At 43.3% G+C, this 24,881-nt stretch overlaps 1 protein-coding gene across 2 annotated transcripts in view; it reads left to right on the top strand.

Annotated features, from left to right (window-relative positions):
• LOC141054207 (cytochrome P450 20A1-like) overlaps positions 1–23,221 on the top strand; it is a 43,010-nt gene extending 19,789 nt beyond the window's left edge. For both annotated transcript variants that reach the window (XM_073551433.1, XM_073551434.1), the window contains 3 exons: positions 9,300–9,467; positions 10,695–10,773; positions 22,998–23,221. In XM_073551433.1, the coding sequence (XP_073407534.1) occupies positions 9,300–9,467; positions 10,695–10,773; positions 22,998–23,206 (456 nt within the window). In that variant the 3' untranslated portion in view covers positions 23,207–23,221. The remainder of the gene's footprint in view (positions 1–9,299; positions 9,468–10,694; positions 10,774–22,997) is intronic.
• Positions 23,222–24,881: the final 1,660 nt, after the last annotated feature.

The raw sequence follows: 24,881 nt of genomic DNA, 5'->3' as shown, positions 1-24,881 counted from the left end.
CACAGACTGCAGGGGGAGACCAGTATCACACAGGATAGGATAGATACACAGCTCAGCAGTCAGTAGCACACATGATAGGATTAGATACACTGCTCAGCAGTCAGTATCACACAGGATAGGATTAGGTACACTGCTCAGCAGTCAGTATCACACAGGATAGGATTAGATACACAGCTCAGCAGTCAGTATCACACAGGATAGGAATAGATACACAGCTCAGCAGACAGTATCACACAGGATAGGATTAGATCCACGGCTGAGCAGTCAGTAACACACATGATAGGATTAGGTACATGGCTCAGCAGAAAGTATCACACAGGAGAGGATTAGGTACACAGCTCAGCAGACATTATCACACAGGATAGGGTTAAATACATAGATGCACATGTTTATCAAAAGGCTCTTGAATGAGTTGAAAATAAAATACTATCAATACTTGGGTAATCGTTTAGTTAATTTGTGTTGCAAATCTGTAGTGTTGAATTTATGATGTGAAATGTTTTTATGTGCAATATAATCATTATAAATTGTTATAACCACAGTTGGTTACTATGCCCAGGCAACGCCGGGCTCTTCAGCTAGTACATAATAAAAACAAGTACAGTAATCTTAAACAATACAAGTCACGACTGGTACAGGAGGAGAGAGGATCCTGCCTGCGAGGGCTCACAATCTACAAGGGATAGGTAAGGATACAGTAGGCGAGGATAGAGCTGGTCGTGCAGCGGTTTGGTGAATCAGTGGTTACTGCAGGTTGTAGGCTTGTTGGAAGAGGTGGGTCTTCAGGCTCCTTTTTGAAGGTTTCCACGGCGGGCTAGAGTCTGATATGTTGAGGTAGAGAGTTAGAGGAAGGGGGATATGCGGGAGAAATCTTGTATGCGATTGTGGGAAGAGGAGGAGATAAGAGGGGAGTAGAGAAGGAGATCTTGTGAGGATCGGAGGTTGCGTGCAGGTAAGTATCGGGAGACGAGGTCACAGATGTATGGCGGACACAGGTTGTGGATGGCTTTGTATGCCAAGCTTAGGGTTTTGCAAATAAAGTCCGTGGAGCCTCATTTAAGAGTCTCAAACACGGGACTAGCCAGATCTTCCTCCAGGTAAGGACCGAGCCAAGGGGTGGCTCCTTTCGGAAACCACTATATTAAGTGGCCCTTTAACCCCTTCACGACCCATGACGCCTACGTAGGCGTCATGAAAAGTCGTGCCCAAACGACCTATGACGCCTACGTAGGCGTCATGCTATAAATAGCCCCCCTGCGGGTCGGGTGACCGGGGTCACTGAAAGGTCACCCGACCCGCACACAAAGGACACTCTACAGTTAATCCCTGGGGCGTGGCTTAGCCCCCACGTGCCTACGATCGCTCTGATTGGCTGTTTCACTTTTAACAGCCAATCGGAGCGATTTGTAATATTTCACCAATGAAATTTGGTGAAATATTACAATCCAGCCATGGCCGATGCTGCAATAGCATCGGACATGGCTGGACACCGACCCCCGACCCCCCCCCCCCCCACACACCGACTGGCGGTGCCGATCGGCCCCCGCCACCGATGGACGGCGGTGATCGTTCGCCGCCGTCCTCATCTGCTCCCCCTCCCCTGTCGATCGCTCCCTCCCACCTTCCGATCCCCCCAGGACCTCCGATCGTGCTCCCGGCGTCCCGCCGTGGCTCCCGGCGTCCGGATCATGGGCGCCACCATCTTGCAAAATGGCGGGCGCATGCGCAGTGCGCCTGCCATTGTCCAAGATGGCGGCGTCCATGAATTTGCCGGTTGCGTTCATTTTTCATTTTGATCACTGTGATACACTCTCACAGTGATCAAAATGAAAAAAAAAGTAAATACACCCCCCTTTTATGACCCCCATAGCCAGGCGCAAATAATAAAATAAAAAAAATATTTTTTTTTCCATTTAGGGCTGGAATTAGGGTTAGGGCTGGAATTAGGGTTAGGGCTGGAATTAGGGTTAGGGCTGGAATTAGGGTTAGGGCTGGAATTAGGGTTAGGGCTGGAATTAGGGTTAGGGCTGGAATTAGGGTTAGGGCTGGAATTAGGGTTAGGGCTGGAATTAGGGTTAGGGCTGGAATTAGGGTTGTAGTTAGGGTTAGAGTTGGGATTAGGGTTAGTGGTGTGTTGGCGTTAGGGCTGTGGTTAGGGTTATTATTAGGGTTGGGTTAGGGGTGTGTTGGGGTTAGGGTTGGAGTTAGAATTGAGGGGTTTCCACTGTTTAGGCACATCACGGGGTCTCCAAAAGCGACATGGTGCAACCATTGATTCCAGCCAATTTTGCATTCAAAATGTCAAACAGCACTCTCTCCATTCCGAGCCCCGACGTGTGCCCAAACAGTGGTTTACCCCCACATATGGGGTATCAGCGTACTCAGGAAAAATTGCACAACAACTTTGGGAGTCTAATTTCTCCTGTTACCCTTGGCAAAATAAAAAATTGGGGGCTAAAAAAATGATTTTTGTGAAAAAAAAATGATTTTTTTTGTTTTCACGGCTCTGAGTTATAAACTTCGGTGAAGCACTTGGGGGTTCAATATGCTCACCACATATCTAGATAAGTTCCTTGGGTGGTCTAGTTTCCAAAATGGGGTCATTTGTGGGGGGTTTCCACTGTTTAGCCACATCAGGGGCTCTGCAAACGTAACATGACCCCCGCAGACCATTCCATCAAGTCGTTATTTCAAAACATCACTACTTCCCTTCTGAGCCCCGATGTGTGCCCAAACAGTGGTCCCTCCCCACATATTGGGTACCAGCGTACTCAGGACAAACTGGACAACAACTTTTGGGGTCCAATTTCTCCTGTTACCCTTGTGAAAATAAAAAATAGCGGGCTAAAAAATCATTTTTGAGGAAAAAAAAATGATTTTTTATTTTCATGGCTCTGCGTTTATAAGCTTCTGTGAAGCACTTGGGGGTTCAAAGTGCTCACTACACATCTAGATAAGCTCCTTGGGGGGTCTAGTTTCCAAAATGGGGTCACTTGTGGGGGGTTTCTACTGTTTAGGCACATCAGGGGCTCTGCAAACGCAACATGATGCCCGCAGAACATCCCATCAGTCTGCATTCCAAAATTGCGCTCCTTCCCTTCTGAGCTCTCCCATGCGCCCAAACAGTGGTTTCCCCTGACATATGGGGTATCTGTGTACTCAGGACAAATTACACAACAACTTTTGTGGTCCAATTTCTCCTGTTAGCCTTGTGAAACTAAAAAATAGCGGGCTAAAAAAATCATTTTTGAGGAAAAAAAAATTATTTTTTTATTTTCACTTTTCTGCCTCATAAACTTCTGTGAAGCACTTGTGGGTTCAAAGTCCTCACCACACATCTAGAAAAGTTCCTTGGGTGGTCTAGTTTCCAAAGTGGGGTCACTTGTGGGGGAGCTCTAATGTTTAGGCACACAGGGGCTCTCCAAACACGACATCGTGTCCACTAACGATTGGAGCTAATTTTCCATTCAAAAAGTCAAATGGTGCTCCTTCCCTTCGGGACCCTGCCGTGTGCCCAAACAGTGGTTTATGACCACATATGAGGTATCTGTGCATTCAGGAGAAATTGCGCAACAAATTTTAGGATCCATTTTATCCCATTGCCCATGTGAAAATGAAAAAACTGAGGCTAAAAGAAAATTTTTGTGAAAAGTCCTTTTTTTTTTTTTTATGTATCAATTTGTGAAGCATCTGGCGGTTCAAAGTGCTCACTATGCATCTAAATAAGTTCCTTGGTGAGTCTATTTTCCAAAATGGGGTCACTTGTGGGGGAGCTCTAATGTTTAGGCGCACAGGGACTCTCCAAACGCGACATGGCAACCGCCAAATATTCCAGCATATTTTCCATTCAAAAAGTCAAATGACGCTCCTTCCCTTCTGAGCCCTGCCGTGCGCCCAAACAGTGGTTTATGACCACATATGAGGTATCGGTGTACTCAGGAGAAATTGCCCAACAAATTTTAGGATCCATTTTATCCTGTTGCCCATGTGAAAATGAAAAAATTGATGCTAAAAGAAATTTTTTATTGGAAAAATTAAAATGTTCATTTTTTCTTTGCACATTGCTTTAGTTACTGTGAAGCACCTGAAGGGTTAATAATCTTCTTGAATATAGTTTTGAGTAGCTTGAGGGGTGCAGTTTTTAGAATGGTGTCACTTTGGGGTATTTTCTGCCATATAGACCCCTCAAAGTGACTTCAAATGTGAGGTGGTCCCTAAAAAAAATGGTTTTGTAAATTTTGTTGTAAAAATGAGAAATCGCTGGTCAACTTTTAACCCTTATAACTTCCCAACAAAAAAAAATTTTGTTTCCAAAATTGTGCTGATGTAAAGTAGACATGTGGGAAATGTTATTTATTGACTATTTTGTGTCACATAACTCTCTGGTTTAACGGAATAAAAATTAAAAATGTGAAAATTGCGAAATTTTCAAAATTTTCGCCAAATTTCCATTTTTTTGACAAATAAATGAAAACATTATTGACCTAAGTTTACCACTAACATGAAGCCAAATATGTCACGAAAGAACAATCTCAGAATCGCTAGGATCCGTTGAAGCGTTCCTGAGTTATTACCTCATAAAGGGACACTGGTCAATATTGCCAAAAATGGCCAGGTCATTAAGGTCAAAATAGGCTGGGTCATGAAGGGGTTAAGTCAATATCCAGCTCTTTACGAATTTACAGATATGACAAGGGAAATACCAAGGCCAGGTATCCATCCGCAGACAGCTGTTTCAGGGTGTTGCCCCTCATCAGTGTGGAGTAGGATTCTGGCTAGGTGGGAGCAATGCCTAGTAGACCAACATCACGAAACAATCACTGACCTCAGGGAGACCAGTCAAAGAAAACACTGCGGCAGCCGGCAAAGGCGCTCAATCAGTGAAATCCTAGGTGCAATGCTCCCTGGCTGGGTCCTTCCCTGGAGGAAGATCTGGCTAGTCCCGTGTTTGAGACTCTTAGATGAGGCTCCACGGACTTTATTTGCATATTCGTATTTCCCAGGGAGCATTGCACCTAGGATTTTACTGATTGAGCGCCTTTGCCGGCTGCCGCAGTGTTTTCTTTGACTGGTCTCCCTGAGGTCAGTGATTGTTTCGTAAAGCTTAGGGTTTTGAACTGGAGTCTCTTGGTAATGGGGAGCCAGCGAAGGGATTGACAGAGGAGAGGCTGGGGAATAGCGGGGGTATAGGTGGATTAGTCGGGCAGCAGAGTTTAGGCTAGATTGGAGAGGCGCGAGAGTGCTAGAAGGGAAGCCACAAAGCAGGATGTTGCAGTAGTCAAGGCAGGAGATGAGGGCATGCACTAGAAAGAGATGATGGTCCCTTAATTGGAAGGAAGTGATTCTGCTGATAGACTTTTATCACAACACAGGAAATTTAATGGGAACCTGTCACTTGTACCCTACTAAACTGCCCCCAGCTCCTCACAAGTCATGTAATGTGCTTCCCTAATGTGTCTGTAAATCTAAGCGCCCCAGTATTTAAAAAGAAAACAAAACTTTTTTACTCTTTGTTTACCTTCTATGTAAGTTCCTGCCTTCCAGCCATGTGTGAGGTGCTGGGTTTTGGTATTGTGACACTCCTTTTGGCTAGTAGTCACACCTGCTGCAGTTTGAATTATGCCGGCTGAGCCGCTCTGATGCCACGGGCTTTTCTTAGGAGGTCTCATGGCTTTGCAATGATGGCCAGCACATAGGTCATATGCATGTCCCTGCTTCTTTTTCAATCTCCCCATTCTCTGGAAGCTGCTGGTACTCAATTTTTGTGTACTTCTTAGTACCTACAGCTTCCAGAGCATGGGAAGATTGAAAAAGAAGCAGGGAACATAAACCCATCTGCAATGCTTATGTACTGGGAGCTGGCCGTCATTGCAAAGTTGTGGGATTTCCTCTGAGGGGACGGGAATGTCAGAACAGTTCAGCCCATCATTCAGATAATGATGGGAGTCACTACTGGCTGGAGGAGCGTGACAGAAGCCACATCCAGTGCCATCCACAAGACTGGAAACCACAGCTTACATACAAGGTAAGATTAAGGCTACGTTGCGTTTAAATCCGGACACTGAAAACCGGACTCCTTCCCAGAAATCGCGCGTTTTTTTTCTGCGTGATTTTACCGCGATTATGTTCGCAATTTTCGCGTGCGATATTCAAGCACGTTCCAAGCTATTTGAAGCATCGCTTGGAATGTGATTGACAGGTTGGTCATACTCGTCAAACATAGTGTTTGACAAGTGTGACCAGGTTTTTACTATTGAGGCCGCCTATGCGGCCTCAATAGTAAAAGAATGTAAAAAATAATTTAAAAAATAAAAAATCGGGGTATATTTCCCTTCCGACGTCCCGCGCAGTCTCAGCAACGCTCCCGTTCCCAGCGATGCCTTGCGAGACCTGTGATGACGTTGGTCTCGCGTTGCTATAGTGATCTCACGAGACCGCTAGTCACGCGAGAGTACGTCATCACAGGACCTTGCCGCAAGGCATTACTGGGAACGCTTAGGCCGGGAATGCAGCGCGGGACGTCGGAAGGTAAATATACCCCGATTTTCTTTTTTTTTTTTTTTTTACAGGGGTATGGTACCCTGGGCCTGGAGGACAGTCTCCTCTACTCCACACCGTGGGTACCAACCACACATGAGACGCTTAACTTCCCGCATGGTGGGCATAGCCACATGCGGGAAGTAAGCGATTCTCATGCATTCTTATGGGTGCGGAATCGCGGCAATTCTTTGCGATTCCGCACAAAAGAATGAGCATGCTGCGATATTTTTTTTTTTTTTTTTTCCCGCGATGCGAATCCGCCGCAGAAAAAAGCGCAGCATTAGCACAGCATGTGCGGAATGCCATAGGAATGCATGGGGGGCGTTCTGTACAAGATTTTTAAACGTTTTCGCGCCGAAAATCGTGGCAAAAACGCTTAAAAATCGCATCGTGGGCACACAGCCTAAGTGTTTTTATAACTTCTGTACTGGGGCATGTAAGCTCAGACACATTAGGGCTGCATATTACATGGCCTCTGTGGCAAGGGGGCAGTTTACTAAAACAATGACTGGACAGGCTCCTTTTTAATTCCATTGTTGCTGTGATGACTTTTTATTAGCAGAGTACACCTATGGCAGCCTGACGAAAGCTGTATAAAAACAGTCTGTCATCTGACAAGTTGCAGGAACCTACTGAAAATTGATTTAAATTCTATAATATCAGATTGTACCTGCTTCTCATTATACACGGTAAGTACAAAAGAGAACAATTCTGAAGCTTATTTTGGAGAAACTGCATTATTCCATTGTGTGGAGACACAACCCATTGAAATGCCCTATTTTCCTACCTGATTCTGGAAACTGGGTGGTCCTGTACACTGACTATTCGGTGCTACATCTTCCCTGCCCCCCCTCCCCACTTGCTGTTATTGAGCATGATTGATGTCCTGGCATGCGTCTACAAGGTGCCCAGTTGTACTGATGCCCCAACTGCTTGTCGCCTGCTCTGGCAGCTGGCCATAATCTTAGTATTAAATTAGGAAGACTGATGTGAACAATGCTCAGAGTGGCAAAATATAGAACAACTTTTTATGCTGATCACGGTCCAGTATAAATGCCCCTGGGAAGGCAGTCGGGGGGGCGGGGAGGGAGGAGATGGCCAGCTGGCTGTTCATTCACACAGTGGGACGAGGAATTACAGAGGACTGCACAATGCAAACTTGTAAGAAAAGGTGCCCGAGAACCATTTCATGGGAAACATAAGTATTCTCTAAAAAACCTGTCTGTGGAGGCTAGCAGTACTCTCTAAAGAACGGCTGATAGACTCTATAAAGGTAGAAAGTATTTATGGCGTAGACCATATCAATCTGTAGATTGTTAATGGTGCAACCCTAAAGTCCCCATAAACATTAAACAACTGTGGGTCAAACAGTACTTCAGCCATCTCTCCCATACACAGGAGCACACGTTCAGCAAGTGATCCTGTGTTCTCTGAGCGCCTCTGGCTGACATCTTGGCCGGTGGCTTTTCTTTGGGAATACAAAATTGGGTATGTGCAGTCAGTTGAATGGCACCCCCATACACTTGCGTGTCGGCCTGTCCTGTCAATATCGACCATTACAGCCAACATTGATCTAATGTGTATGGGGGTCTTAAAGGGAATCTGTCACCCATTTTTAGTGATATCATGTAAAGATATTCAATTCTGTGACACAAAAGGATTATATTAGTACTTTTGATCCACCCCTGACCCCGCACCTTTGATGCATAAATACCTTTTTAATCACTCTTCCAATGTATGTAAATCACCGCGGTCCGGTCCGATGGACGTGGCTTATCCCCCCACCTTGGCTTGCTGGACGTAATTTCATCTGTGAATATCACAGATGCCGTTGTGTTTTCGCGCCTGCGCATTGATAAGGCCGCTTGCCCAACTGTGGGCAAAGCATATAATCACTACTGCGCATGCGCAGGTATTTTTCCCTACAGTGTATGACCCGGAAGTCATCATATGCCAGAGACGCTCTTCCTGGACACCGGATACCTGAGAAAAGGCCTGAGCAGTGCGTTTAGTAGATGATTTTCTTTCTCAGGTTCCGGGGTGATGCGCACTGCTCAGGCCTTTTCTCAGGTATCCGGCGTCCAGGAAGAGCGTCTCTGGCATGTGAAGACTTCCGGGTCATACACGGCAGGGAAAAATACCCGCGCATGTGCAGTTGTGATTATATGCTTTGCCCACAGTTGGGCAAAGCATACTGCGCGAGTGGCCTTATCAATGCGCAGGCGCGAAAACACAACGGCATCTGTGATATTCACAGATGAAATTATGTCCAGCAAGCCGAGGGGGAAGGAGAATAAGGAAGTGATTTACATACGTATGTAAACTGCCGCTGTCCGATCCGATGGGTGGGGCTTATTCAACTGCTCCCCCCCCTCCCTGTCTTGCTCTACACAAGAAATGCGTAGAGAAAGACAGGGAGGGGGGAGCAGGTGAATAAGCCCCGCCCAGCGGACCGGACAGCGGCAGTTTACATACATCTGAACCGATATAAAAAAGGTATTTATGCATGAAAGGTGCGGGGTCACGGGGAAGCAAAAGTACTAAGAGAATCCTTATGTGACACATAATTGAATGATATCATTATATGATATCTCAAAAAAGGGCTGACAGATTCCCTTTAAGTCTCTTGTGATGTGTAGTAGTAGGAGTTATTTTTAGCTGGATTCTTTGACTGTCAGTTGAATAGCTAAATAGTAATGGGAAAAATGGAATCCTATGTGTCCTATAAGGCTGTGTAATCAGCAGTATTTATCTTTCAGCTCTCGGAGGAGTTACTATCAAAGTGGAGTTCCATTCCTCAATCTCAGCATGTGCCCTTGTGTCAACATATGCTTGGATTTGCCATGAAATCTGTTACACAGACTGCAATGGGCAGCACCTTTGAAGATAACCAGGAGGTTCTCCGATTCCGTAAGAACCATGATACTGTGAGTGCCATGTAAATACTGTGAGGAGAATAACGTGACCTTTTCCATAATGCGCCATCCCGCTGTCAGGGCACTTGTATTTGCCGTGGAGTAAAGGGGCATTTTGGAGAGCTGATACTTTACTTATCTCGTAGAATGCAATTATTGGTACAATATCATCCATTGGAAACACTTGGTGGCTTTTTGCGGCAGTCACAGACATACTGATAATTGAAAGGGCTATTGTGTTTCTCTTTGTAGCATACAAAGTTTTTATATAATCTTTGATCAATATTTTCTGCCAACTCCTCACAGGTTTCAATATCTAGAATCCTTTTTTGATCACTTCTAGAAGATGGTAATGAGCTGGATTGGATTCCTTCGCCTTATATAACGGTCTTGTAATGAGTCACTGATGCGCCCTTCCCATAGGCAGGACTGATTGTTATACGCTGGCAGCACACAGTCAAGGTTCATTGGAAATGCACAGATCTCCTTAATTAGGAGCAGCAGTTTGTTTTTGTTTTTTTAAATACAGAAATTATATTGTGAACACCTATAATATAAAGCAGTTAGAAAACTCATTTGTTAAACCATAAAGTTGTATGCCACTTTTGTCATGTATCAGTCTCAGAAAGACCTACGGTAAATAACCTGAGTATTAGTTGTGTGGGTTTCTGTGCTCACTGAAATTGTCTACAGGAAAGATCTATATCTTTGTACCGTGTTAGCCAGTAGATAGAAAAATATTCAGAATTGAGAGTCCTCAGTAGTTGATACCTTTTAATGGCTAACTGAAAAGATGGTAACAAACTGCAAGCTTTCAAGACTCAGGTCTCTTCATCAGGCTAGAGTAATACAAAATCTGAAGAGTCACATATTTATGCACAATACAGCACAGAAAAAATGCAATAGATGAGACAAGTGACGTGAAGCAGATGAAGAGACCTGAGTAGTCTGGAAAGCTTGCAATGTGTTACCATCTTTTCAGTTAGCCATTAAAAGGTATCAACTACTGAGGACTCTCAATTCTGAATATTTTTGAAATTGTCTAGACACAAAACGATCCCTCCTTCTTATAATGGAGGAAATATTTGTATCACTAGTGGGGGACTAAACAATTTGTGTAATTATAATTAAAAGTTTATTTTATTCTTGGTGAAAGAAGTGAAGTGAACTACAAAACTATCAGCAAGGAAAAGTATATTGTACCTACATAAATGTATCATACCATACATTTTATTCCAGATTTGGTCTGAGATCGGTAAAGGCTTTCTTGATGGATCTATAGAAAGGAGTCCCAGTCGGAAAAAACAGTATGAAAGTGGTGAGTTTGTATTAAAATATTGCAACAAATCATTATTTATATAGCGCCATTAATTCCATGGTACTGTACATGAGAAGGGGGTTACATACAAAGTTATAGATATCGTTAACAGTAAACAAATTTACAATGACAGACTGGTACAGAGGGGAGGGGACTCTGTCCTTGTGGACTTACATTCTATGGGATAGTGGGGAAGAGACAGAAGGTAGAATATAGAACCCCAAAATTCACAAACTACCCTAGCAAATGTCCTCTGTATCGCCTACTTTCTTATAATCTATTTTGTCTACGACTGCTGATAAAACTGAGTAATGAGGGGAATACATCATCCCTCCTATGCTAGTTTTCTGGCAGCACAAATCGCTAAATTTGCTATATATATATATATATATATATATATATATATATATATATTATATATTATTGTGTGTATGTATGTATGTATGTGTATATATATATATATATATATATATATATATATATATATATATATATATATATATATATATATACACGCCTTAACATGTCTGTCTGTAACCGAAATCCCGCTGCGCTGATTGGTCGCCCCCGCCAGGCCACAACTGATCAGCAACAGGCGCAGTCCGCCATTGGCAGGACGCACACCACAGCTACCGTGCCGTCGGGAGATCAGCGGCGTTATCGGTTGCCGCGGGTCATCTCCGGGAGCACGGGCGTCAGCGGCGACACAGCCGGAGATGCCCGGCGCTAGCCGGTGCCCAGGGTCCGGAGGAGAAGAGACTCCTTCGGTACCATAAACGTGTAAAAAATAGAATTGAAATAAAAAATAGTGATCTACTCCCCTTCCGATGGCCCCCGAAATCTGTCCTTCGTCTCCACGCTGCCGGCATCTTCCGTTCCCAGTACTGCTTTGCGCGAAATGCCGCTGATGACGTCGCGCTCTCGCGAGAGGAAGTCAGCAGTGGTCTTTGGCGCAAAGCAATACTGGGAACGGAAGATGCCGGCAGCGTGGAGAGGAGGGACAGATTCCGGGGGCAATCGGATGCTAAGTATATCACATTTTTTTTATTTTAATCTGCTGCTGGCCATATTCTAGAGTACCCGATGCTTTAGAATTGGGCCAGCAGCTAGTAGTAATATATTGAGTTTACAGCACTTGCAAAACAAAGACGTCGTCTTCCGCCACAGCACAACTATGCTATAGTGTACCCCCAGAAGGCATTTTAGCTTGAGGTACAACAGCTCATGACTGGCATAAACTTCATTTTCTATTAGACAGTCCATAAGATGCACCGAACGAAGATGTGCGCGCCTTCCTCCAGCTGACTGTAGATTCAAGGCTGCCGTATGATACTCCTACCATGATATGTTTACAAGCAAATTAGTCATCCCTCCATCCACCCCTATTTCTTCCTCACTATGCTCCATTTGTGGCAGGAGCTTCCTCCCTCTGCTATACATCCAATTTACAACTATTAAAGGGATATTCCCATCTCCAAGATCCTATTACAATATGTAGTAGGTGTAATGGCAAATGTCTCCCAATTAGAAACATAGTATACAGTCATGGCCAAAAGTTTTGAGAATGACACAAATATTATATTTTCACATGATCTGCTGACCTCTGGTTTTTATGTATGTTTGTCAGATGTTTTTATCACATACAGAAATATAATTGCAATCATATTATGAGTAACAAAAGGTTATATTGACAGTTAGAATGAGTTAATGCAGCAAGTCAATATTTGCAGTGTTGACCCTTCTTCAGGACCTCAGCAATTCTCCCTGGCATGCTCTCAATCAACTTCTGGATCAAATCCTGACTGATAGTAGTCCATTCTTGCAATATCAATGCTTTTATTTTGTTTGAATTTGAAGGTTTTTGCTTGTCCACCCGTCTCTTGATGATTGACCACAAGTTCTCAATGGGATTAAGATCTGGGGAGTTTCCAGGCCATGGTCCCAAAATCTCTGTTTTGTTCCCTGAGCCATTTAGTTATCACCTTTGCTTTATGGCAAGGTGCTCCCATCATGTTGAAAAAGGCATTGTTGATCGCCAAACTGCTCTTGGACGGTTGGGAGAAGTTGCTCTCGGAGGACATTCTGGTACCATTCTTTATTCATGGCTGTATTTTTAGGCAAGACTGAGAGATAGCCCATTCCCTTGGCTGAGAAGCAACCCCACACATGAATGGTTTCAGGATGCTTGACAGTTGGCATGAGACAAGACTGGTGGTAGCGCTCACCTGGTCTTCTCCGAATAAGCCGTTTTCCAGATGTCCCAAACAATCGAAAAGGGGATTCATCAGAGAAAATGACTTTACCCCAGTCCTCAGCAGTCCACTCCCTTTACCTCTTGCAGAATATCAGTCTGTCCATGATGTTTTTTTCTGGAGAGAAGTGGCTTCTTTGCTGCCCTCCTTGAGACCAGGCCTTGCTCCAAGAGTCTCTGCCTCACAGTGCGTGCAGATGCACTCACACCTGCCTGCTGCCATTCCTGAGCAAGCTCTGCACTGCTGGTAGCCCGATCCGCAGCTGAAACACTTTTAAGAGACGGTCCTGGCGCTTGCTGGTCTTTCTTGGGCGCCCTGGAGCCTTTTTGGCAACAAGGGAACCTCTCTCCTTGAAGTTCTTGATGATGCGATAGATTGTTGACTGAGGTGCAATCTTTCTAGCTGCGATACTCTTCCCTGTTAGGCCATTTTTGTGCAGTGCAATGATGACTGCATGTGTTTCTTTAGAGATAACCATGGTTAACAGAAGAGAAACAATGATGCCAAGCACCAGCCTCCTTTTAAAGTGTCCAGTGGTGTCATTCTTACTTAATCATGACAGATTGATCTCCAGCCCTGTCCTCATCAACACCCACACCTGTGTTAATGGAGCAATCACTGAAACGATGTTAGCTGGTCCTTTTAAGGCAGGGCTGCAATGATGTTGAAATGTGTTTTGGGGGATAAAGTTAATTTTCTAGGCAAATATTGACTTTGCAAGTAATTGCTGTTAAGCTGATCTCTCTTTATAACATTCTGGAGTATATGCAAATTGCCATTAGAAAAAATGAAGCAGTAGACTTTGTAAAAATTAATATTTGTGTCATTCTCAAAACTTTTGGCCATGACTGTAGTTCTTATGATCAGCTGTCGCGCACCCCATGTGCAGGGCACTGCAATGGCTTAGTTATTAGTGATCCCAAGCTTCTGCACTACTCTGCACATGGGGTAGGTGACCTAGCTAATCAAAAGAACTATACTACATTTCTAATTGGAGGTATTTGCTAATATTATTACACCTGCTATATATTGGGATAGGACCTTGGAGATGGGAATACCTGTTTAAGCTAATCCTCTTGGTTAAACTGTTTGTCCATTACTTTAATATTAATAGCCTATCCTTAGGATAAGTCATCAGTACCATATTGGTGGCGGTGACACCCGGCACTCCCTCAACAGCTGTTCCTTGTGCTGACAGCAGCTGCTTAACATGAACAAGGATGGATGTGCAGAATCCGGCTGCGGCCGTTATGCAGCTGACAGCTGTGTTGGGCAGCTCTACAGCTGATCACATCTGAGTTGCACTGTGAACAGCTAATAAAAGGGGCTGCCGGGTTTCACCCCCCCCCCCCAACCGATGTGGTATTGAGGAAGTGCCCTAAGAATAGGCAATCAATATTAAAGAAACGGACATCCCCTTTAAACCCTACCGCTTTCACTTTCAGACAGAAATTGCAAAGATCAGCAGGAAATTGACTCTTGTCTTCTTTGCATGATGTTTATGCTTTTTCTCTGCGTTTCAGGAATTATAAAGAAAATGTAGCAAAAAAATCTCTAGTTTTTACTTTTATCTTTCAATTCTAGGGTTACTGTTTCTCGGTGAGGCTCTGTGTTCATACTATTTTCCCTTTTGGGGTATGTGCAGGTGGTGTCTTTTTCAGGCTCATTTTGCCTGAAATGGCGCTCATTAATCATTAAATACGGAGCATGTGCGCAGCAAGTCATGTTCATTATTTTAAACTTTTTAACCTCTTCAGGCTTTGAAATCCATGATGCAAAAAGTGACCAATCCATTTATCAGGGGGCTTCCTATTAGCCAAACTGCGGCCAAAAATACACTGCTCTCAAATAAAGGGAACACTTAACCCCTTCACCCCCAAGGGTGGTTTGCACGTTCATGACCGGGCCAATTTTTACAATTCTGACCACTGTACCTTTATGAGGTCATAACTCTGGAACGCTTCCATGGATCCCGGTGATTCTGACATTGTTTTCTCGTGACATATTGTACTTCATGTTAGTGGTAAAATTTCATTCAAATAACTTGCGTTTATTTGTGAAAAAATGGAAATTTGGCAAAAATTTTGAAAATTTCGCAATTTTCCAACTTTGAATTTTTATGCCCTTAAATCACAGAGATACGGCACACAAAAAACTTGATAAGTAACATTTCCACATGTTTACTTTACATCAGCACAATTTTGGAACCAAAATTTTTTTTTGTTAGGAAGTTATAAGGGTTAAAAGTTGACCAGCGATTTCTCATTTTTACAACACCATTTTATTTTTAGGACCACATCACATTTGAAGCCACTTTGAGGGGTCTATATGATAGAAAATACCCAAAAGTGACACCATTCTAAAAACTGAACCCCTTAAGGTGCTCAAAACCACATTCAAGAAGTTTATTAACCCATTAGGTGCGTCACAGGAATTTTTTTGAATATTTAAAAAGAAATGAACATCTAACTTTTTTTCACAAAAAAAATACTTCAGGTTCAATTTTTTTTATTTTACCAAGGGTAACAGGAGAAATTGGACTGCAAAAGTTATTGTGCAATTTGTCCTGAGTACGCTGATACCTGATTTGTGGGGGGGAACGACTGTTTCGGCGCATGGCAGAGCTCAGAATGGAAGGAGCGCCGTTTGACTTTTTCAATGCAAAATTGGCTGGAATTCAGATCGGACGCCATGTCACGTTTGGAGAGTCCCTGATGTACCTAAACAGTGGAAACCCCCTACAAGTGACCCCATTTTGGAAACTAGACCCCCCAAGGAACTTATCTAGATATGTGGTGAGAACTTTGAACCCACAAGGGCTTTACAGAAGTTTATAACGTACAGCGGTACAATTAAAAAATCATATTTTTTCCACAAAAATGATCTTTTCACCCCAATTTTTATTTTCCCAAGGGTAACAGGACCCTAAAAGTTATTGTGCAATTTGTCCTGAGTACGCTGATACCCCACATGTGGGGGTAAACCACTATTTGGGCGCATGGCAGAGCTCGGAAGGGAAGCAGCGCCATTTGACGTTTTTGGCTGGAATTGAGATCGGACACCATGTCGCGTTTGGAAAACCCCTGATGTACCAAAACAGTGGAAATCCCCCACAAATGACACCATTTTGGAAACTAGACCCCCTAAGGAACTTATCTAGATGTGTGGTGAGCACTTTGACCCCCCAGTGCTTCACAGAAGTTTATAATGCCCGGGCGTGAAAATAAATAATTCGTATTTTTTCCACAAACATGATCTTTTAGTCACCATTTTTTTATTTTCCCAAGGGTACCAGGAGAAATTGGACCCCAAAAGTTGTTGTCCAATTTGTCCTGAGTATGCTGATACCCCATATGTGGGAGAAAACTACTGTATGGGCACACGTCGGGGCTCGGAAGGGAAGTAGTGACGTTTTGGAATGCAGACTTTGATGGATTGGTCTGCGGGTGTCATGTTGCCTTTGGAGAGCCCCTAATGTACCTAAACAGTGGAAACCCCCCACAAATGACCCCATTTTGAAAACTAGACCCACTAAGGAACTTATCTAGATGTGAGGTGAGCACTTTGAACCCCCAAGGGCTTCACTGAAGTTTATAATGCCAGGGCATGAAAATAAAAAAATCGTATTTTTTCCAGAAACATGATCAATTAGTCCCCAGTTTTTTTCATTTTCCCAAGGGTAACAGGAGAAATTGGACCCCCAAAAGTTGTTGTCCAATTTGGCCTGAGTACGCTGACACCCCATATGTGGGAGAAAACTACTGTATGGACACACGTCGGGGCTCGGAAGGGAAGCAGTGACGTTTTGGAATGCAGACTTTGATGGAATGGTCTGCGGGTGTCATGTGCGTTTGGAGAGCCCCTGATGTACCTAAACTATTGAAACTCCCCACAAGTGACCCCATTTTGGACACTAGACCCCCCACGGAACTTATCTAGATGTGTGGTGAGCACTTTGAACCCCCAAGTGCTTCGCAGAAGTTTATAACACTCGGACGTGAAAATAAAAAAATCATTTTTTTCCACAAAAATGATATTTTTGCCCCCAATTTTTTATTTTCCTAAGGGTAACAGGAGAAATTGGACCCCAAAAATTGTTTTGCAATTTGTCCTGAGTAGGCTGATACCCTACATGTGGGGGTAAAACACTGTTTGGGCGCATGGCAGAGCTTAGAAGGGAAGGAGCACCCTTTGACTTTTTCAACTCAGAATTGGCTGAATTGAGATCAGACGCCATGTTGCATTTGGAGAGCCCCTGATGTGCCCAAACAGTGGAAACCCCCAATTATAACTCCACCCCTAACCCTAGCCCTAACCCTAGCCCTAACCCTAAGGCTGTGTGCACACGCTGCGGATTTTGCTGCGGTTCCGCAGCGGTTTTGGCTGCTGCGGACCCGCAGCAGTTTCTGCTGCGGTGTACAGTACCATGATTCCCTATGGGAATCAAAAACCGCAGTGCAGACGGTGCAGAATTTTCCGCGCGGATTATCTGCGGTTTTCAATCCGCAGAAAGAATTGACATGTCAATTCTTTCTGCGGATTCTCCTGCGGTTTGCCATCTCCTCTATTGAGGAGATGAAAAACCGCAGGACAAAACCGCAGAGCAATCCGCAGGTAAAACCACAGGTCTTTTGACCTGCGGTTTCACCTGCGGATTTTACAAAATCCGCGTGGATGAATCCGCACCTAATCCGCAGCGTGTGCACACAGCCTTACCCTAACGGGAAAATGGAGATAAATACTTTTTTTTTAGTTTTATTATTTTTCCCTAACTAAGGGGGTGATAACGGGGGGTTTGACTTACTATTTATGGCGGTTTTTATGTTTGGCGACTGTCACACGCTAAAAGACGCTTTTTATTGTAAAATAGTTTTTGCATCACCACATTTTGAGAGCTATAATTTTTCCGTCTTTTGACCCACTGAGTCATGTGAGGTCTTATTTTTTGCGGGACGAGTTGATGTTTTTATTGGTACCATTTTCGGGCACGTGAAATTTTTTGATCGCTTTTTATTCCGATTTTTGGGACGCAGAATGAAGAAAAACCAGCGTTTCATGAATTTCTTTTGGGGGGGTGCGTTTACACCGTTCCGCGTGCGGTAAAATTGATAAAGCGGTTTTATTCTTCGGGTCAGTACGGTTACAGCGATACCTCATTTAGGTCTTTTTTTATGTTTTGTCGGTTTTATGCAATGAAAACTATTTGATATAAAAGATAATTATTTTTGCATCGCTTTATTCTGCGAGCTATAACTTTTTTATTTTTTCGCTGATGATGCTGTGTGGCGGCTCGTTTTTTGCGGGACAAGATGACGTTTTCAGCGGTTCCATGGATATTTATATGCGTCTTTTTGATCGCGTGTTATTACACTTTTTGTTTGGCGGTATGATAATAAATCATTATTTTTTGCTTTGTTTTTTATTTTTTAAGGGGTTCGCTAAAAGGGTTAACTAATGGGACAGTTTTATAGGGCGGGTCATTACGGACGCGGCGATACCTAATATGTGTACTTTTATTTTTTTTTTTTTATTATTATTTCCAAAAAATGGATTTATTGAGGGAATATTTTTTTTTTTTTTTAATTTATTTTTACATTTTTTTTAAATTTTTTTTTTTACTTTATTACATAGTCCCAGGTGGGACATCACTGTCCTGTGACAGATCGCTGATCTGTCACATCACAGATCACTGTGACAGATCAGCAATCTGTCACAGGCATTGAAGAAGACTTCCTCTTGCCTGCGCTTTGCAGGCACTGAGGAAGCCAGCTTCCTCAGGTCCCCGAAGGCCCCCGTCGCCATCTTGGATCCGGGGGCCTGGAGGATAGGAGCCCCCGGCAGCAGCGCTGCACATTGCGCTGCCGTGGGGGGCTCATGGAAGCACGGAGGGAGCCCCCTCCCTCCCGATGCTTCCCTTTAACTCCAGGTACACCGCGATCATGTTTGATCGCGGTGTGCAAGGGGTTAACGTGTCGGGGGCGGTCCGTGACCGCCTCTGACACATAGTGCCGGGTGTCAGCTGTGATAATCAGCTGACACCCGGCCGCGATCAGCGGCGCTCACCACGTGGGCGCCGCTGATCGCGGTAGACGTACTATCCCGTCCACGGTCATACGGGCCCGGGTACCGTGGACGGGATAGTACGTCGGATGTCAGGAAGGGGTTAAACAACACAACGTAACTCCAAGTCAGTCACACTTCTGTGAAATCAGCCTGTCCAATAATGAAGCTACACTGATTTTGAATTAATGTCTCCTGCTATTGTGCAAATGGAACAGGCAACAGGTAGAAATGATACAATTAGCAAGACAACCCTATAAAGGAGTGGTTCTGTAGGGGGTGACCACAGAAAGCTTCTGTTCTCATCATTTCTGGCTGTTTTGTCACTTTTTTGTATTTTGTCACTGCTCTCACCTAGAGATATAGTCGCATGATGCGGTGTCTACAACCCACAGAAGTTGCTCAGGTAATGCAGCTCATCCAGGATGGCACATCAATTCTAGCTATGGCAAGATGAATAGCTATGTCTGTCAGCACAGTGTCCCGAGCAAGGAGCAGATACCAGGAGAGAGGCCAGTACACTTGGAAAGTGGAGGGGGGCCGTGGAAGGGCAACAACCCAGCATCAGGACTGCTAGCTCCTCCATTGTGCAAGGAGGGGCAGTGCCAGAGCCCTGCAAAATGACCTCCAACAGGTCACTAACATCCATGTGTCTGCTCAAACGGTCAGAAACAGACTCCATGAAGGTGGTATGAGGGCCCAATGTCCATAAGTGGGTGTTGTGCTTACAGCCCAACACCATACGGAACGAGTAGCATTTGCCAGGGAAAACCAAAATTGGCAATTAGGCATTGGCGCCCTATTCTCTTCACAGATGAGAACAGGTTCACAGTGAACACGTGACAGTCCGAAGATGCCATAGAAAACGTTCTGCTGCCTGCAACATCCTTCACCATGATCGGTTTGGCAGTGGGTCATTAATGGTGCGGGAAAAATTTCTTTGAAGTCCAGCACAGCCCTCCCCGTGTTAGCCAGAGGTACCCTGATTGCCATTAGGTGCCGGGATGAGATCCTCAGACTGTGTGTGTGTCATGAGGCATTTCCACTGAAGTTGGATCAGCCTGTAATTTGATTTTCCACTTTGATTTTGAGTATTATTCCAAATCCAGACCTCCATGGGATGTTCATTTTGATTTACATTGCTCACTTTTGTTTTATCGTTCTCAACACATTTCACTATGAAATGAATAAAGATTTACAACTAGAATATTTCATTCAGTGATAATTAGAATGTGATATTTTATCATTCCCTTTATTTTTTTTGAGCAGTGTGTATTCATGAGGGTGATGCTTCTTCCTTCCCCTGTCCGCATTAAAGGGGTGTTCCCATGAACAATGTACATTTTAATCAAAACATCTTGGAATACTAATAATTTCCACAATTGGATGTGTTTAACCCCAATGTGAGCCAATTTGGTACTTAATGACCAAGCCAATTTTTACACTTCTGACCCTTGTTACTTTGAGGTTATAGCTCGAACGCTTCAATGCATCCCACTGATTCTGAGATTGTGTTTTTTTGTGCATTTATTATACTTCATGTTGGTGGTAAAATTTCTTCAATATAACTTGCAATTATTTATGGTCTAAAAATTGAAATTTGGAAAAAATTTAGAAAATTTTACAATTTTCAAACTTAATTTTTGTACACTTAAATCAGAGTGGTGTCACACAAAATAGTTAAATAACATTTCGCACATGTCAACTTTACATCAGTACAATTTTGGAAACATTTATTTTTTTTTTTTTTGTAATTTTTTTTCCCACAAAACTTTTTTTTTTTTTTTTTGTGCCCATCTCACATTTGAAGTGAGTTTGGAGGGCCTATATGACAAAAAATACCCAAAAATGACACCACTCAAGGTGCTCAAAACCACACTCGAGGTTTATTAACCCTTCAGGTGCTTCACGAGAGCTAAAGCAATGTGGAAGGGAAAAAACGAACATTTTTACTTTTTTCACCAAAAATTTTACTTTGGAACCAAGCTTTTTTTTCACAAGGGCATTAGGAGAAAATGGACCACGAAGTTTGTTGTGCAACTTCTCCTGAGTATGTCGATACCCTGTATGTGGGGGAAAGCCACTGTTTGGGTGCATGGCAATGCTCAGAAGGGAGGGAGCACCGTTTGACTTTTTGAACACAAAATTGGCTGGAATCAGTGGTGGCGCCCATATCATGTTTGGAGACCCTCTGATGTACTTAGAATTGGGGAGATTCTACTGTTTAACTCCAGCCCTAGGCACAACCCTAGCGAAAATAAATACTTTATTTTTACCTAACTAAGGGGGTGATAAAGGGGGGTTTTGATTTTTACTATAATTTTTTTTTTTTTTGTGAAAAACGGTAATTGCAACATTGGGGTTGGTAAAAACTGACCCAAATCATGTTCTCCAGGGTCTCTGCTATCCCCAGTTGCCGAGACCCCCTGTTGAATTTCCAATGCTGGGGGCGTAAAAAAGCGTCACTTACGAATAAGTACCCTTAACTGCCGCCATTTAAAGGCGTATCAGCGGTCGTTAAGGGCTTAAAATAATGTTCCTATTCTAAGATAATCTTATAAATGTGCCCCTGCTGTGTACTGTGTAATGGCTGTGTCTGATCGTGCAGGAACATGGTCTGATCATACCACAGCTCCCGGGCAGGGGAGGAAGCAAAAGAGAGGATACAGATAGGACAGCAGGGGATCACAGCTGCTTCTTTCTGTGCCCTCATATATATTGAATCACCTCAGTAGGCTCAGTACATGAATGGATAAATTCTTTGAGATGGAGTGGGTTCTGCTATTTTGCCATGGCAGAGGCTGTACAAATGCGATATGGCACTCACAATCTATTCCAAATTTACACTCAAAAAATCAAGTGACGCTCTTTCCTTTTCTGAGCTCTGTGTCCAAACAGTACTTTTTAACAACATATGGGGTATCATTGCATTCAGTAAAAATTGTGTGACAAATTATGGGGCCCATCTTCTTCTTAATTCTTAATTTTCGTTTTCACAATTTAAATAAAAAAAAAATTGACTCTACTTAGTTTGTTACCCAATTTCTTCTGAGTGTGGTGATATCTCACATACATTTTTTTTTTTTTTGACACATGACAGTGAAAGGGAAGAAGCAACAAATGAAACTTGGAGTTTGAATTTGGCTGGAATAGATTGCAGATACCATGTCTCATTTACAGAGCCCCTGACTCTCCAAAACAGAACACCCCCCCCCCCCCCCCCCAAGTGACTACATTTAGGAGACTATACCCATCAAGAAATTCATTTAGGGAAGTGTTGAGATTGTTGAACTGGTTGGTGTTTCATAGAACTTTATAATTTTACCTCTAACAAAGTGCAGTGTGTCACGGAAAAACAGTCTTAAGGCTCATTCACACGTCAGTATTTGGTCAGTATTTTGCATCAGTGTTTGTATGCCAAAGCCAGGAATGGAACTTACCGAGAAAAAAATATAGTTGAAAGACTGACTCCTGTTCTTTATTTTGGAGACATTCCTGGTTTTGGCATACAAATACTGATGAAATACTGATGTGTGAAAGAGGCCTTAGAATCAGTGGGAACCGTTGAAGCATTCCAGAGTTATCACCACATGAAGTGACACTGGTGACATTTCAAAAATTTGGCCTGGTCAGAGACTAGAAGGCTGCTACAGATATATAAAGTGTGGCCTTGACCTTTTAATAAAAAAACAAAAAAATGTAATTTTCAAGATGGCACGCCTGTACCTATTGCATCCGGCTTCGAAAAATGGCAGCATGTCTTGGCAGACTTTTATTTTTTTTTATTCTTTGACAATGACTATACAAACAGTTTGCAGGTTAAAAAAAGCAAACAAATCAAACCAGAACATGCTGTTCCCTAAGTTCCAGTATAGTTGCGTATACATCAATTTTTTCCACTTGTATTTCAAGCTCTGATGGAAATGGAAACTGTGCTGAAAAAAGCCATTAAAGAGCGCAGAGGGAAGAACCCCGGGCGACATGTGTTCATGGACTCATTACTACAAGGAAACCTCAATGACAAGCAGGTGAGTCTGCATCGCAGAGCACTAACGCCTCTAAAAATCCATAAAGGAGCACTCCATCTATTAGCACATAGTAACGTGTGTGCCGATGGCTGATTGCAGTACTCACCAGCCAGTTTTTCAGTCATGTGACCACATTTGTGACTTAAATTGCACAGCGTGTGTCTAGGAGGTCACTTTTTTCTGTTTTTGTTTTGTTTTACTGTCAATATGGCGATGTGAGGGTTTGTGTTTTGCCGAATAAGTTATACTTTTGAACGACTGCATTATATGGTAACATCAGTGTACTGGAAAATGATGAAAAATACTCTAAGTGCAGGGAAATTGCAAAAAAAAGTGCAATTCCACATTTTTTTTTTCTTATATTCACTAAATGGTAAAACTAACCTGCCATTCTGACTCTCCAGGTCATTACGCATTAGTGGCTACTAAAGATATATAGGGTGTGTTGTATATTTTTTTTTTTTTTATTGATACTTTGATCACCTGTTGTTGCAGCTGCCAAAAAAATAATTCTGGTGTTTTGGTTTTTATTCATTTATTTTTTTTATTCATTTATTTTCTTCCATTACACAATTTACCAATCTGGTTAATTTACTTTATATTTTGATTGGGCATTTCTGAACACAGCAATACCAAATGTGCAATTTTTTTCTATTTTGAAAATATAAATATATATAGAATATAATTTTATTTAATTTTTTTACTTGCTTCAGTGGTTTCCTTAGGAGCGTTAAAGATGCAATCTTCCAGTTGGTTGTGCTACACATGGCAGGGCTTCAGCCATATGCAGCAGAAATTATCATCCGCTCCTCTGAATGCCATCATCGGACTAGCGTTCTTAGGAGGTCTGCAATGACAACCACAGGATCTTCTGCAGACCCTCGGCTGTCATGACAACCCATGGGCGCCCAGTGATCACGTGACAGGGGTGCTGATGGGCATGTCTTGTGATTCGCTTCTGCCAGGTGCAAGTTAACCCCTTTGCAACTTTGGACGTATCTGTATTGCGACTGCAGCTGTGGTGATCATATTAAAGTGTTGGCGCCATCTTGAAGCAGGGCACATGGAGTCATCGTCCCGGGTGGTAGCAACACCACACTGCTTTCCCTCATATTGCATGAAACACTGATGTCCAACCTACAATCTGTGCTACCAGAGTCACCAGGGCCAACTCTGGTGCAATCGACGTCATCTTCAGACCTCGCAGGGACCACCCTGTACTTCCTCATTCAAGCTGTGTACGTCCTGATTCAACTACGTAGTTCTGTGCACCGTGCTAGGCCTTATGGTGTCAGACTGTTTGAAACCTGTGCATCACTGCTGGTGCTTGTGCTGCTAAAGAAAGAGTTCCTGATTTCCACCCCCCCCCCCCCCCCCCATCATTGCCTAATCTTTCCTTATTCCCCCCTACCACCCCCTTCTGCCGCTGAGCACTGGTCACTACTTGATCACTCAACTTTTACACACACACATCCACACGTCTTCCTTGCCACCAACACTGATGGGGAGAGGATTCCACCTTTTTTTTTTTTCCCCCTTATCCTCCTCGTCTTCAGCAAGTGATGCTGAACCACCACGCACATGCCCCAGGACAGAAACTCCCACTCCCTCCCACTGAGCCAGTGATTCCTGATTTTGTGGCGCAATCAGGGATAAAACTTTGACGCTTCCGGAATCGAAGTCCTCTTCTCTGAGGATTTTGTCAACTTCATGGTGGCCCAAACAAATTTGTATGCCCAGCAACTTTTGGCACAAAACCGCCCTTCAT

The sequence above is a fragment of the Dendrobates tinctorius genome, unplaced genomic scaffold (genome assembly GCF_039654945.1).
Source record: "Dendrobates tinctorius isolate UK_male_01 unplaced genomic scaffold, ASM3965494v1 ptg000177l, whole genome shotgun sequence".
Classification (NCBI taxonomy): Eukaryota; Metazoa; Chordata; class Amphibia; order Anura; family Dendrobatidae; genus Dendrobates; species Dendrobates tinctorius.
This window is presented reverse-complemented; position numbering and strand designations above follow the sequence as displayed.